Source organism: Salvelinus fontinalis, chromosome 39 (assembly GCF_029448725.1).
Source record: "Salvelinus fontinalis isolate EN_2023a chromosome 39, ASM2944872v1, whole genome shotgun sequence".
NCBI lineage: Eukaryota > Metazoa > Chordata > Actinopteri > Salmoniformes > Salmonidae > Salvelinus > Salvelinus fontinalis.
Genome location: NC_074703.1, coordinates 4527674 through 4542312, shown reverse-complemented (window position 1 = coordinate 4542312; position 14639 = coordinate 4527674). Strand labels below are relative to the sequence as shown.

Here is a 14639-nt window from a genome sequence, read left to right as displayed (position 1 = left end):
ATGATAAATGAAATGCATTGTATTGTGACACAATGTCTCCCATACACATTTTATAAACTGTGCAGCGCTGGGTATGTGCAGCCACAGCGTCAGCGCTTTGACATAGCCTACTCACATTACGCAAAATAGCCAACTCTTTTTCTACAAAGAACGATACAAATGTAAACTATTGTACCGGTTACATTTTTAATGATCTACACATACTACACATAATAATATCCGCTGATGGCGTTCGCCGAGTTTATTTTGAGTTGAGCGAATAGTTTCATACCTTTTCAAGAAACTTCCGTCTTTGGCTTTGAATCGGACCCAGGGAAAAGTACCAGCCTGCTAGACTGTGCCGATGTGGGCGGTTTGTTCATGTAGTTTCAGAAGAAAAAGAGGCGAATATTTGGACTTCCGCCAGGTCTGCGGCTCAACCAAAAAAATGCGTCCACTTCCTCCAATTACTTTTTTTAATGCTACCAGTTCATTATTTGATGAACACATTTTCATCTATAACATCTATGTATATTCGTACTACAAACAAATACCATGAGACATGTCATTCTAGAGATCGTTCATTTATTTACAAGGGGGAAAGCATTAAAAAAGGACAATCCCTGATTGGCATAGAAAATGGAATGGACAAAGTAAACCAATCAGAAGGATTACAGATATGTCGCCTAGGAAACATATCAGATGATATGTAGATCTAAACCATATACAGAATTTAAAAAAATACAGAATTAGATCAAATAAGGTCATATTCATTAGCCAATTAGCAAAATAACTCTGGTATTAGTAGCCTACATCAAATCAAATGTATTTATAAAGCCCTTCTTACATCAGCTGATATCTCAAAGTGCTGTACAGAAACACAGCCGAAAACCCCAAACAGCAAGCAATGCAGGTGTAGAAGCACCTGGGCTAGGAAAAACTCCCTAGAAAGGCCAAAGCCTACATCAATAGGCCCTATTTAAATTCAGCTCAAACAATAATTTGCCCCCATTTAGAAATTGAACTTTATTTCCCAAAACCCGAATTGAATAATTTATAAACATTGGATTATCACATCACATGCAAAAAAAATGTCTAAGATATAAAATAGGTGTTTGCAGTCAGTCAGACAACCAGATAGACCGGTCTGTAGTGCTGTGCGTTCAGAGAAGCAGACAGACCCGATCGTGTGTATTTTTCATGTATTTTTAAATGTATTGCTCGGTATTACTGCGCTATTGGACCTAGAAACACTATCATTTCACAGCACCTGCGATAACATCTGCAAATCTGTGTACGCGACCAATAAACTGGTGATTTGATGTGGCTAAAACAGGCAGGTACATGAGGTATCGGATACTGAACTACAGGTGATTTGAGTTTAGGGCTCCATTCAATCCGTATCGCCTAAGGTCCAGCGCTCTAGCGCACTTGAAATGTTAAATGTAGTTTCCCGAATGAACCGATATATGCAGCGTTTACCTTGAATGGAGTCTCCGAGGGAACATTGCCGTTCAGTGTCTAATTGCGCTCTATCTAGCACTGAAGTTCCGTGAAATACATTAAATCGAGCCTTATTTTTGATGATATTATAAATGTTTTGCACAGATCAAATTCAGTGCTGAGTTAAAAAACAAAACGTGCAGGGAATGTCAAGTTAGTCTACCAGATACAACAGAACCAATAGAATAGTCCCAGAAGTGCAAACTCCAAGTTCAATCAAGCACTGTCAAACGTATTTAACATGATGTAGCCTATTTGCCCCAGGTCTGATACATGTGTGGGTGTCTCCTCAGAGGTAGAGTGTCCCGAGGACTATTTTAGGGCCATCTGAAAAAACGTTGAATCAATCAATCTGATTAATTGCTTGATCGCCTCTTCAGAGATGGGTTGTGCTTAGCACCCTGTATGCCATGGAGAAGGTAGCGCCCATGCCAACCATCCAAGCTAGACCTCTGCTGGGCTGGGGCAGGGGGAGGACGTACGCCACCGTGTGGAAGAGCCTAGAAACAACAAACACCCGGAAGTGGAGCAGAGCAGTGGAGAGGTCTGGCCCCGTCAGGGTATACAGCAGACCAATCACTACGAACGGAATGATGTTCTCCAGGTCGTTCTGGTGGCATCTGGGGAATGAGAGAGAGAGAGAGAGAGAGAGAGATAGAGATAGAGATAGAGAGAGAGAGAGAGAGAGAGAGAGAGAGAGAGAGAGAGAGAGAGGGAAGAGAGGGAGAGACAGAGAGAGAGAGTTCAGATTATCTGGGGAATGAGAGAGAGAGATCAAACAATGTAATATGGTGTCTCCTATTGTCTTGGAAGAGGTGGTCTCCACTGATATATCCCTTATACAATGTAATATGGTGTCTCCTATTGTCCTGGAAGAGGTGGTCTCCACTGATATATCCCTTAAACAATGTAATATGGTGTCTCCTATTACCCTGGAAGAGGTGGTCTCCACTGATATATCCCTTAAACAATGTAATATGGTGTCTCCTATTGCCCTGGAAGAGATGGTCTCCACTGATACATCCCTTATACAATGTAAACTACTATTTGGTCCTAAAACGTCTCTATAAGTCTAGGGGGCCTCTATAAGTCTAGGGGGCCTCTATAAGTCTAGTGGGGCCTCTATAAGTCTAGTGAGGCCTCTATAAGTCTAGTGGGGCCTCTATAAGTCTAGTGGGGCCTCTATAAGTCTAGTGGGGCCTCTATAAGTCTAGTGGGGCCTCTATAAGTCTAGTGGGGCCTCTATAAGTCTAGTGGGGCCTCTATAAGTCTAGGGGGGCCTCTATACGTCTAGGGGGGCCTCTATACGTCTAGGGGGGCCTCTATACGTCTAGGGGGGCCTCTATACGTCTAGGGGGGCCTCTATACGTCTAGGGGGGCCTCTATACGTCTAGGGGGGCCTCTATAAGTCTAGGAGGCCTCTATAAGGGTAGGCCTACCTTCTCACACGTTCCACATCCGGGTCAACTCTCAGCATCCTCTTCTTGTCCTCTGGAGTCTTAGCCATCCCTGTGTCTTCCATGTTGGCAAAACACTGTGGAGGAGAGAGACAAGTTTACACCATAGAGTTCACTTACAGGCTGTATAACACTGTGGAGGAGAGAGACAAGTTTACACCATAGAGTTCACTTACAGGCTGTATAACACTGTGGAGGAGAGAGACAAGTTTACACCATATAGTTCACTTACAGGCTGTATAACACTGTGGAGGAGAGAGACAAGTTTACACCATAGAGTTCACTTACAGGCTGTATAACACTGTGGAGGAGAGAGACAAGTTTACACCATAGTTCACTTACAGGCTATATAACACTGTGGAGGAGAGAGACAAGTTTAAACCATAGTTCACTTACAGGCTGTATAACACTGTGGAGGAGAGAGACAAGTTTACACCATAAAGTTCACTTACAGGCTGTATAACACTGTGGAGGAGAGAGACAAGTTTACACCATAGAGTTCACTTACAGGCTGTATAACACTGTGGAGGAGAGAGACAAGTTTACACTATAGAATTCACTTACAGGCTGTATAACACTGTGGAGGGAGAGACAAGTTTACACCATAGTTCACTTACAGGCTGTATAACACTGTGGAGGAGAGAGACAAGTTTACACCATAGTTCACTTACAGGCTGTATAACACTGTGGAGGAGACAGACACGTTTACAGCATAGTTCACTTACAGGCTGTATAACACTGTGGAGGAGAGAGACAAGTTTACACCATAGTTCACTTACAGGCTGTATAACACTGTGGAGGGAGATTACCACATTCCTGTACCTTTCTCGTGAAGCGGAAGTAGGCAGTCATAGGAGACATCAGCATCATCTTGAGGACGACGATAGTGGCGTAGGTAGAGAAGGCCAGGAACACCTCGCTGTCTATCACGGATGGCATTTCCTTCATCTTGTTATCGCTCTGCTACGACCAACAAGAGACACTGTAAACAGCACGGGACTTGCTGCTCTTTATAAAGATGGTCTGAACTGTGCGTACATAATATTTACAGAAGTCATCACGCTTACTGAACATGCAATAAATTCCAATAAAACCACTAACATGCTGGGCCCAGACACACAACACCGTCTGATTCACAGACTGACATATAGCAATGAATATGATAGTATCTGTAGTCTGACTGGTGTATAGACTAGCATCTATAAACACAGCTGCTGTTAAAGGATCTGTAGTCTGACTGGTGTATAGACTAGCATCTATAAACACAGCTGCTGTTAAAGGATCTGTAGTCTGACTGGTGTTCAGACTAGCATCTATAAACACAGCTGCTGTTAAAGGATCTGTAGTCTGACTGGTGTATAGACTAGCATCTATAAACACAGCTGCTGTTAAAGGATCTGTAGTCTGACTGGTGTACAGACTAGCATCTATAAACACAGCTGCTGTTAAGGGATCTGTAGTCTGACTGGTGTACAGACTAGCATCTATAAACACAGCTGCTGTTAAGGGATCTGTAGTCTGACTGGTGTACAGACTAGCATCTATAAACACAGCTGCTGTTAAAGGATCTGTAGTCTGACTGGTGTACAGACTAGCATCTATAAACACAGCTGCTGTTAAGGGATCTGTAGTCTGACTGGTGTACAGACTAGCATCTATAAACACAGCTGCTGTTAAGGGATCTGTAGTCTGACTGGTGTATAGACTAGCATCTATAAACACAGCTGCTGTTAAAGGATCTGTAGTCTGACTGGTGTTCAGACTAGCATCTATAAACACAGCTGCTGTTAAGGGATCTGTAGTCTGACTGGTGTACAGACTAGCATCTATAAACACAGCTACTGTTAAGAGATCTGTAGTCTGACTGGTGTATAGACTAGTATCTACCTGCAAAATGAAAGATGATCTACCCTCTAAAAAATATATATACGTTTTTTTTTTTTTTAAGCAAAACAGCCTTTTGTTAAAGTCCTTTAAAATCCATTCAATGCACTATCAATAAGCAACGCACCGCTATGCAGGTTTTGCCTGTCAGTGTCAACAGCAACATTTTTAATTAAAACCCCCAATCTGTTTGAATGATAGGCTACTACAAGTTCCCGTATGTTACTGTGTTCAGTTTCACGGCTCTTATCACAGCCGCGCAGCAGTGGGTTTTATCGTGCAAATGTAACCGTCGTATATGGCGTCAGATAAGTAGCCAAACATGAAGCCAAAGTTCAACAAAATAATGGCGCGAGGAGTTAGGAAGAAAACAAAACACTGATGTTACACTTACGTCTGTTACTGGCGCGCACACCTCGTCCTGCACCGGCTGTAGATTACGCGCAGAAAACCCCGTGGATGAACTTTGATGAGTGTGGGAAAATATTCTTACCAGTCTGGGGTGTAGTCCTTCTCTCTGTAAATCAAGTAGTATATTTCACAGACCAGAGATCCTTTGACACTGCAACGGGAGGTGGTGTTGAATTCTGGGACACTTGGACCGAGGCCACAGGTGGTGTTGCGAAATTGAGGGCAGGTTGATTTGACACACATTCCACTACCAACGGTAAACATTGTTTTTGTTAGGCAGCAATTTGTATGGTATATACATACACTTACGAAGAAATATTGCAGTCAGAGAGCAGTATAACTGCAGTACACTGTAGTATAACTGTAGTTAGAGTGCAGTACAACTGTAGTACACTGTAGTAGAACTGTAGTTAGAGTGAAGTACAACTGAAGTAAACTGTAGTATAACTGTAGTTAGAGTGCAGTACAACTGTAGTACACTGTAGTATAACTGTAGTTAGAGTGAAGTACAACTGTAGTAAACTGTAGTATAACTGTAGTTAGAGTGCAGTATAACGGTAGTATACTGTAGTATAACTGTAGTTAGAGTGCAGTACAACTGTAGTACACTGTAGTAGAACTGTAGTTAGAGTGAAGTACAACTGTAGTAAACTGTAGTATAACTGTAGTTAGTGTGCAGTATAACGGTAGTACACTGTAGTATAACTGTAGTTAGAGTGCAGTACAACTGTAGTACACTGTAGTATAACTGTAGTTAGCGTGAAGTACAACTGAAGTAAACTGTAGTATAACTGTAGTTAGAGTGCAGTACAACTGTAGTACACTGTAGTATAACTGTAGTTAGAGTGAAGTACAACTGTAGTAAACTGTAGTATAACTGTAGTTAGAGTGCAGTATAACGGTAGTATACTGTAGTATAACTGTAGTTAGAGTGCAGTACAACTGTAGTACACTGTAGTATAACTGTAGTTAGAGTGAAGTACAACTGTAGTAAACTGTAGTATAACTGTAGTTAGAGTGCAGTATAACGGTAGTATACTGTAGTATAACTGTAGTTAGAGTGCAGTACAACTGTAGTACACTGTAGTAGAACTGTAGTTAGAGTGAAGTACAACTGTAGTAAACTGTAGTATAACTGTAGTTAGTGTGCAGTATAACGGTAGTACACTGTAGTATAACTGTAGTTAGAGTGCAGTACAACTGTAGTACACTGTAGTATAACTGTAGTTAGCGTGAAGTACAACTGAAGTAAACTGTAGTATAACTGTAGTTAGAGTGCAGTACAACTGTAGTACACTGTAGTATAACTGTAGTTAGAGTGAAGTACAACTGTAGTAAACTGTAGTATAACTGTAGTTAGAGTGCAGTATAACGGTAGTATACTGTAGTATAACTGTAGTTAGAGTGCAGTACAACTGTAGTACACTGTAGTATAACTGTAGTTAGAGTGAAGTACAACTGTAGTAAACTGTAGTATAACTGTAGTTAGTGTGCAGTATAACGGTAGTACACTGTAGTATAACTGTAGTTAGAGTGCAGTACAACTGTAGTACACTGTAGTATAACTGTAGTTAGCGTGAAGTACAACTGTAGTAAACTGTAGTATAACTGTAGTTAGTGTGCAGTATAACGGTAGTACACTGTAGTATAACTGTAGTTAGAGTGCAGTACAACTGTAGTACACTCTAGTATAACTGTAGATAGCGTGCAGTATAACTGTAGTACACTGTAGTATAACTGTAGTTAGTTAGAGTGCAGTTTAACTGTAGTATACTGTAGTATAACTGTAGTTAGTTAGAGTGCAGTACAACTGTAGTACACTGTAGTATAACTGTAGTTAGAGTGCAGTATAACTGTAGTTAGTTAGCGTGCAGTATAACTGTAGTTAGTTAGCGTGTAGTATAACTGTAGTATACTGTAGTATAACTGTAGTTAGAGTGCAGTATAACTGTAGTACACTGTAGTATAACTGTAGTTAGTTAGAGTGCAGTATAACTGTAGTATACTGTAGTATAACTATAGTTAGTTAGAGTGCAGTATACTGTAGTATAACTGTAGTTAGTTAGAGTGCAGTACAACTGTAGTACACTGTAGTATAACTGTAGTTAGAGTGAAGTACAACTGAAGTAAACTGTAGTATAACTGTAGTTAGAGTGCAGTACAACTGTAGTACACTGTAGTATAACTGTAGTTAGAGTGAAGTACAACTGTAGTAAACTGTAGTATAACTGTAGTTAGAGTGCAGTATAACGGTAGTATACTGTAGTATAACTGTAGTTAGAGTGCAGTACAACTGTAGTACACTGTAGTATAACTGTAGTTAGAGTGAAGTACAACTGTAGTAAACTGTAGTATAACTGTAGTTAGTGTTCAGTATAACGGTAGTACACTGTAGTATAACTGTAGTTAGAGTGCAGTACAACTGTAGTACACTGTAGTATAACTGTAGTTAGCGTGAAGTACAACTGTAGTAAACTGTAGTATAACTGTAGTTAGTGTGCAGTATAACGGTAGTACACTGTAGTATAACTGTAGTTAGAGTGCAGTACAACTGTAGTACACTCTAGTATAACTGTAGATAGCGTGCAGTATAACTGTAGTACACTGTAGTATAACTGTAGTTAGTTAGAGTGCAGTATAACTGTAGTATACTGTAGTATAACTGTAGTTAGTTAGAGTGCAGTACAACTGTAGTACACTGTAGTATAACTGTAGTTAGAGTGCAGTATAACTGTAGTTAGTTAGCGTGCAGTATAACTGTAGTTAGTTAGCGTGTAGTATAACTGTAGTATACTGTAGTATAACTGTAGTTAGAGTGCAGTATAACTGTAGTACACTGTAGTATAACTGTAGTTAGTTAGAGTGCAGTATAACTGTAGTATACTGTAGTATAACTATAGTTAGTTAGAGTGCAGTATACTGTAGTATAACTGTAGTTAGTTAGAGTGCAGTACAACTGTAGTACACTGTAGTATAACTGTAGTTAGAGTGCAGTATAACTGTAGTACACTGTAGTATAACTGTAGTTAGTTAGAGTGCAGTATAACTGTAGTATACTGTAGTATAACTATAGTTAGTTAGAGTGCAGTATAACTGTAGTATACTGTAGTATAACTGTAGTTAGTTAGAGTGCAGTACAACTGTAGTACACTGTAGTATAACTGTAGTTAGAGTGCAGTATAACTGTAGTATACTGTAGTATAACTATAGTTAGTTAGAGTGCAGTATAACTGTAGTACACTGTAGTATAACTGTAGTTAGAGTGAAGTACAACTGTAGTAAACTGTAGTATAACTGTAGTTATTGTGCAGTATAACGGTAGTACACTGTAGTATAACTGTAGTTAGAGTGCAGTACAACTGTAGTACACTGTAGTATAACTGTAGATAGTGTGCAGTATAACTGTAGTACACTGTAGTATAACTGTAGTTAGTTAGAGTGCAGTATAACTGTAGTATACTGTAGTATAACTGTAGTTAGTTAGAGTGCAGTACAACTGTAGTACACTGTAGTATAACTGTAGTTAGAGTGCAGTATAACTGTAGTTAGTTAGCGTGCAGTATAACTGTAGTTATTTAGCGTGTAGTATAACTGTAGTATACTGTAGTATAACTGTGGTTAGAGTGCAGTATAACTGTAGTACACTGTAGTATAACTGTAGTTAGTTAGAGTGCAGTATTACTGTAGTATACTGTAGTATAACTATAGTTAGTTAGAGTGCAGTATAACTGTAGTATACTGTAGTATAACTGTAGTTAGTTAGAGTGCAGTACAACTGTAGTACACTGTAGTATAACTGTAGATAGTGTGCAGTATAACTGTAGTACACTGTAGTATAACTGTAGTTAGTTAGAGTGCAGTATAACTGTAGTATACTGTAGTATAACTGTAGTTAGTTAGAGTGCAGTACAACTGTAGTACACTGTAGTATAACTGTAGTTAGAGTGCAGTATAACTGTAGTTAGTTAGCGTGCAGTATAACTGTAGTTAGTTAGCGTGTAGTATAACTGTAGTATACTGTAGTATAACTGTGGTTAGAGTGCAGTATAACTGTAGTACACTGTAGTATAACTGTAGTTAGTTAGAGTGCAGTATTACTGTAGTATACTGTAGTATAACTATAGTTAGTTAGAGTGCAGTATAACTGTAGTATACTGTAGTATAATGGTAGTTAGTTAGAGTGCAGTACAACTGTAGTACACTGTAGTATAACTGTAGTTAGAGTGCAGTATAACTGTAGTACACTGTAGTATAACTGTAGTTAGTTAGAGTGCAGTATAACTGTAGTATACTGTAGTATAACTATAGTTAGGTAGAGTGCAGTATAACTGTAGTATACTGTAGTATAACTGTAGTTAGTTAGAGTGCAGTACAACTGTAGTACACTGTAGTATAACTGCAGTTAGAGTGCAGTATAACTGTAGTTAGTTAGCGTGTAGTATAACTGTAGTATACTGTAGTATAACTGTAGTTAGAGTGCAGTATAACTTTAGTACACTGTAGTATAACTGTAGTTAGTTAGAGTGCAATATAACTGTAGTACACTGTAGTAGAACTGTAGTTAGAGTGAAGTACAACTGTAGTAAACTGTAGTATAACTGTAGTTAGAGTGCAGTACAACTGTAGTACACTGTAGTATAACTGTAGTTAGAGTGAAGTACAACTGTAGTAAACTGTAGTATAACTGTAGTTAGAGTGCAGTATAACGGTAGTATACTGTAGTATAACTGTAGTTAGAGTGCAGTACAACTGTAGTACACTGTAGTATAACTGTAGTTAGAGTGAAGTACAACTGTAGTAAACTGTAGTATAACTGTAGTTAGAGTGCAGTATAACGGTAGTACACTGTAGTATAACTGTAGTTAGAGTGCAGTACAACTGTAGTACACTGTAGTATAACTGTAGTTAGAGTAAAGTACAACTGTAGTAAACTGTAGTATAACTGTAGTTAGTGTGCAGTATAACGGTAGTACACTGTAGAATAACTGTAGTTAGAGTGCAGTACAACTGTAGTACACTCTAGTATAACTGTAGATAGCGTGCAGTATAACTGTAGTACACTGTAGTATAACTGTAGTTAGTTAGAGTGCAGTATAACTGTAGTATACTGTAGTATAACTGTAGTTAGTTAGAGTGCAGTACAACTGTAGTACACTGTAGTATAACTGTAGTTAGATTGCAGTATAACTGTAGTTAGTTAGCGTGCAGTATAACTGTAGTTAGTTAGCGTGTAGTATAACTGTAGTATACTGTAGTATAACTGTAGTTAGAGTGCAGTATAACTGTAGTACACTGTAGTATAACTGTAGTTAGTTAGAGTGCAGTATAACTGTAGTATACTGTCGTATAACTATAGTTAGTTAGAGTGCAGTATACTGTAGTATAACTGTAGTTAGTTAGAGTGCAGTACAACTGTATTCCATTGTAGTATAACTGTAGTTAGAGTGCAGTATAACTGTAGTACACTGTAGTATAACTGTAGTTAGTTAGAGTGCAGTATAACTGTAGTATACTGTAGTATAACTATAGTTAGTTAGAGTGCAGTATAACTGTAGTATACTGTAGTATAACTGTAGTTAGTTAGAGTGGAGTACAACTGTAGTACACTGTAGTATAACTGTAGTTAGAGTGCAGTATAACTGTAGTATACTGTAGTATAACTATAGTTAGTTAGAGTGCAGTATAACTGTAGTACACTGTAGTATAACTGTAGTTAGAGTGCAGTACAACTGTAGTACACTGTAGTATAACTGTAGTTAGAGTGAAGTACAACTGTAGTAAACTGTAGTATAACTGTAGTTAGTGTGCAGTAAAACGGTAGTACACTGTAGTATAACTGTAGTTAGAGTGCAGTACAACTGTAGTACACTGTAGTATAACTGTAGATAGCGTGCAGTATAACTGTAGTACACTGTAGTATAACTGTAGTTAGTTAGAGTGCAGTATAACTGTAGTATACTGTAGTATAACTGTAGTTAGTTAGAGTCCAGTACAACTGTAGTACACTGTAGTATAACTGTAGTTAGAGTGCAGTATAACTGTAGTTAGTTAGCGTGCAGTATAACTGTAGTTAGTTAGCGTGTAGTATAACTGTAGTATACTGTAGTATAACTGTGGTTAGAGTGCAGTATAACTGTAGTACACTGTAGTATAACTGTAGTTAGTTAGAGTGCAGTATAACTGTAGTATACTGTAGTATAACTATAGTTAGTTAGAGTGCAGTATAACTGTAGTATACTGTAGTATAACTGTAGTTAGTTAGAGTGCAGTACAACTGTAGTACACTGTAGTATAACTGCAGTTAGAGTGCAGTATAACTGTAGTTAGTTAGCGTGTAGTATAACAGTAGTATACTGTAGTATAACTGTAGTTAGAGTGCAGTATAACTGTAGTACACTGTAGTATAACTGTAGTTAGTTAGAGTGCAGTATAACTGTAGTATAACTATAGTTAGTTAGAGTGCAGTACAACTGTAGTACACTGTAGTATAACTGTAGTTAGAGTGCAGTATAACTGTAGTACACTGTAGTATAACTGTAGTTAGTTAGAGTGCAGTATAACTGTAGTATAACTATAGTTAGTTAGAGTGCAGTACAACTGTAGTACACTGTAGTATAACTGTAGTTAGAGTGCAGTATAACTGTAGTACACTGTAGTATAACTGTAGTTAGTTAGAGTGCAGTATAACTGTAGTATACTGTAGTATAACTGTAGTTAGTTAGAGTGCAGTATAACTTCTAGTTCCTCCCAAACCCGGATCCAGGAGCACCCCCACCAGTAAAAAAGCTGACTAGCATAGCCTAGCATAGCGTCACAAGTAAATACTAGCATCTAAATATCATTAAATCACAAGTCCAAGACACCAGATGAAAGATACACTTCTTGTGAATCCAGCCATCATTTCTGATTTTTAAAATGTTTTACAGGGAAGACACAATATGTAAATCTATTAGCTAACCACATTAGCAAAAGACACCACTTTTCTTACTCCACCATTTTTTTACTGCATCAGTAGCTATCACAAATTCGACCAAATAAAGATATAAATAGCCACTAACCAAGAAACAACTTTATCAGATGACAGTCTGATAACATATTTATTGTATAGCATATGTTTTGTTAGAAAAATGTGCATATTTCAGGTATAAATCATAGTTTACCATTGCAACCACCATCACAACTCTCCCCAAAGCGACTAGAATAACTACAGAGACCAACGTGTATTACCTAATTACTCATCATAAAACATTTCTTAAAAATACACAGCGTACAGCAATTGAAAGACACAGATCTTGTGAATCCAGACAATATTTCAGATTTTCTAAGTGTTTTACAGCGAAAACACAATATAGCGTTATATTAGCTTAGCACAATAGCAAACCACACAACAGCATTGATTCCAGCCAAACATAGCGATAACGTATTCACCACCAAAATATATTAATTTTTTCACTAACCTTCTCAGAATTCTTCAGATGACAGTCCTGTAACATCATATTACACAATGCATATAGAGTTTGTTCGAAAATGTGCATATTTAGCGGCACAAATCGTGGTTATACAATGAGAAAAGTTGCCAAGCTGCCCAGAAAATGTCGGGCGCCATCTTGGAGAGGCACCTATTCTAATCAATAAATAATCATAAACTTGACAAAAAAATACAGGGTGGACAGCAAATGAAAGACAAATTAGTTCTTAATGCAATCGCTTTGTTACATTTTTTAAATTAACGTTATTGCGCAATACAGCATGCGCTAAAGCAAGGCTACACTGAAATTAATGGCGGCTTATGCATTTAACATTTTTCAACAGAACAACGATTTATCAGCATAAATAGTTCTTACTTTTTGATGACCTCCCATCAGAATCTTGGGAAAGGTGTCCTTTGTCCAGAACAATCGTCTTTTGGTTGAAAGCTGTCCTCTTGTCCTGTCGAAATAGCCGCTAACGTTCGGCATGTGCCGGAAAGGTGTCCAACTCTTGAAAGCGCGTCACAAAGAAATGCCAGAAAATCGCAATAAACTGATATAAATTGCTATAAGTCGGTTTAAATTAACTACCTTATGATGTCTTTAACAACTATAACGAATAAAAACATGACCGGAGATATAGAACTGGCAAAACGAAAGCTTGGCAGGAGGCCACTCTGATGTCCCTACTGCGCCAAGCGCACCGTTGAAAAGGACGGTACTTCCGCTCCAGGGTCTTATATAAGGTCCCAGATTGCGCAATCCACTCCATTCAAATTCTCCCCGCTTACTGACATCTAGAGGAAGACGTATGCAGTGCATGTAGCCCGATGGCTTACATGGGGACTTATAAACTGACCTCAGAACAGGGACCTCGATTTCTGAAATCTCACTCCCTGACAGGAAATGTGCTGCAGAATGAGTCCTGTTTCACTCAGAGACATAATTCAAACGGTTTTAGAAACTAGAGAGTGTTTTCTATCCAATAGTAATAATAATATGCATATTGTACGAGCAAGAATTGAGTACGAGGCAGTTTAATTTGGGAACTCATTTTTCCAAAGTCGAAATAGCACCCCCCATAGGCTCAAGAGGATAATTGCAAATATGCTGCAAATACTGCATCTAAAAGAACACGTTATTTTTACTGCAGTAATTTTTCAGTGTAACTGCAGTTCAGCTACAGTACACTGCAGGTATTCTGTAATTACTGAGTCAAAAGTACCACAGTCGACTGCAATTTTGATTGTGTGTGTGTCTGTCTGCATGCCTGCCTGCATGCCTCTGTCTCCGTGTGTGTGTGTGTGTGTGTGTGTGTGTGTGTGTGTGTGTGTGTGTGTGTGTGTGTGTGTGTGTGTGTGTGTGTGTGTGTGTGTGTGTGTGTGTGTGTGTTTGTCTGCCTGTATGCCTCTGTGTGTGTGTGTGTGTGTGTGTGTGTGTGTGTGTGTGTGTGTGTGTGTGTGTGTGTGTGTGTGTGTGTGTGTGTGTGTGTGTGTGTGTGTGTGTGTGTGTGTGTGTGTGCGTGCATGCATGTGTGTGTGTGTGTGCGTGTCTGTGTGTGTCTGTGTGTGTGTGTGTGCGTGCGTGCATGCATGTGTGTGTGTGTGTGCGTGCGTGCGTGCGTGTGTGTGTGTGTGCGTGCGTGCGTGCGTGTGTGTGTGTACCCTATCACCTGCAAGTAGACCAAAGGTATTATCTCTCTTCACTCCCTGACCCCTTATTGGAGACAGACAGGTTCCAAAGATCACCCAGTCAGTTAACGCTGACTCACCGTGACCGTTCCATGAAAACACGCCATAGCAAAGGGGATCTGAGCTGGTATGTCTGATCTCATCTCCAACACCTCTCAATTCCAGTTCTGCAAGGCTTTGGATTCAGCATCCGGGTTTGGTTGTGCAGTGACTCCAGAAGTCTAATGATCAGCTATTAATAGCTC

At 39.0% G+C, this 14639-nt stretch overlaps 1 protein-coding gene across 3 annotated transcripts; it reads right to left on the bottom strand.

Moving 5' to 3' along the window:
* Nucleotides 1-547: 547 nt before the first annotated feature.
* On the bottom strand, nucleotides 548-5444 carry LOC129838224 (microsomal glutathione S-transferase 1-like). Of its 3 annotated transcripts, none has more exons than XM_055905006.1 (4): nucleotides 5317-5444; nucleotides 3762-3902; nucleotides 2922-3016; nucleotides 548-2102 (listed from the first exon to the last, which is right to left on the bottom strand). In XM_055905006.1, the coding sequence occupies exons 2-4, from the start codon at nucleotides 3885-3887 to the stop codon at nucleotides 1859-1861; spliced, it is 465 nt and encodes a 154-aa protein (XP_055760981.1). In that variant the 5' UTR covers nucleotides 3888-3902; nucleotides 5317-5444; the 3' UTR covers nucleotides 548-1858. The 3 variants fall into 3 exon arrangements, with proteins under 3 accessions (XP_055760981.1, XP_055760982.1, XP_055760983.1); XM_055905007.1 differs by having other exon boundaries at nucleotides 3762-3899; XM_055905008.1 differs by lacking the exon at nucleotides 5317-5444 and adding an exon at nucleotides 5218-5298.
* Nucleotides 5445-14639: the final 9195 nt, after the last annotated feature.

Bases quoted from the DNA above. Each gene is read 5' to 3' on its own strand.
- LOC129838224 (XM_055905006.1), bottom strand. From the start codon at position 3,887: ATGAAGGAAATGCCATCCGTGATAGACAGCGAGGTGTTCCTGGCCTTC. The intron at 3,017-3,761 runs GTACAGGAATGT...TCTCCTCCACAG, and splicing joins ACTTCCGCTTCACGAGAAAG to TGTTTTGCCAACATGGAAGA. The intron at 2,103-2,921 runs GTAGGCCTACCC...CTCATTCCCCAG, and splicing joins GATGTGGAACGTGTGAGAAG to ATGCCACCAGAACGACCTGG.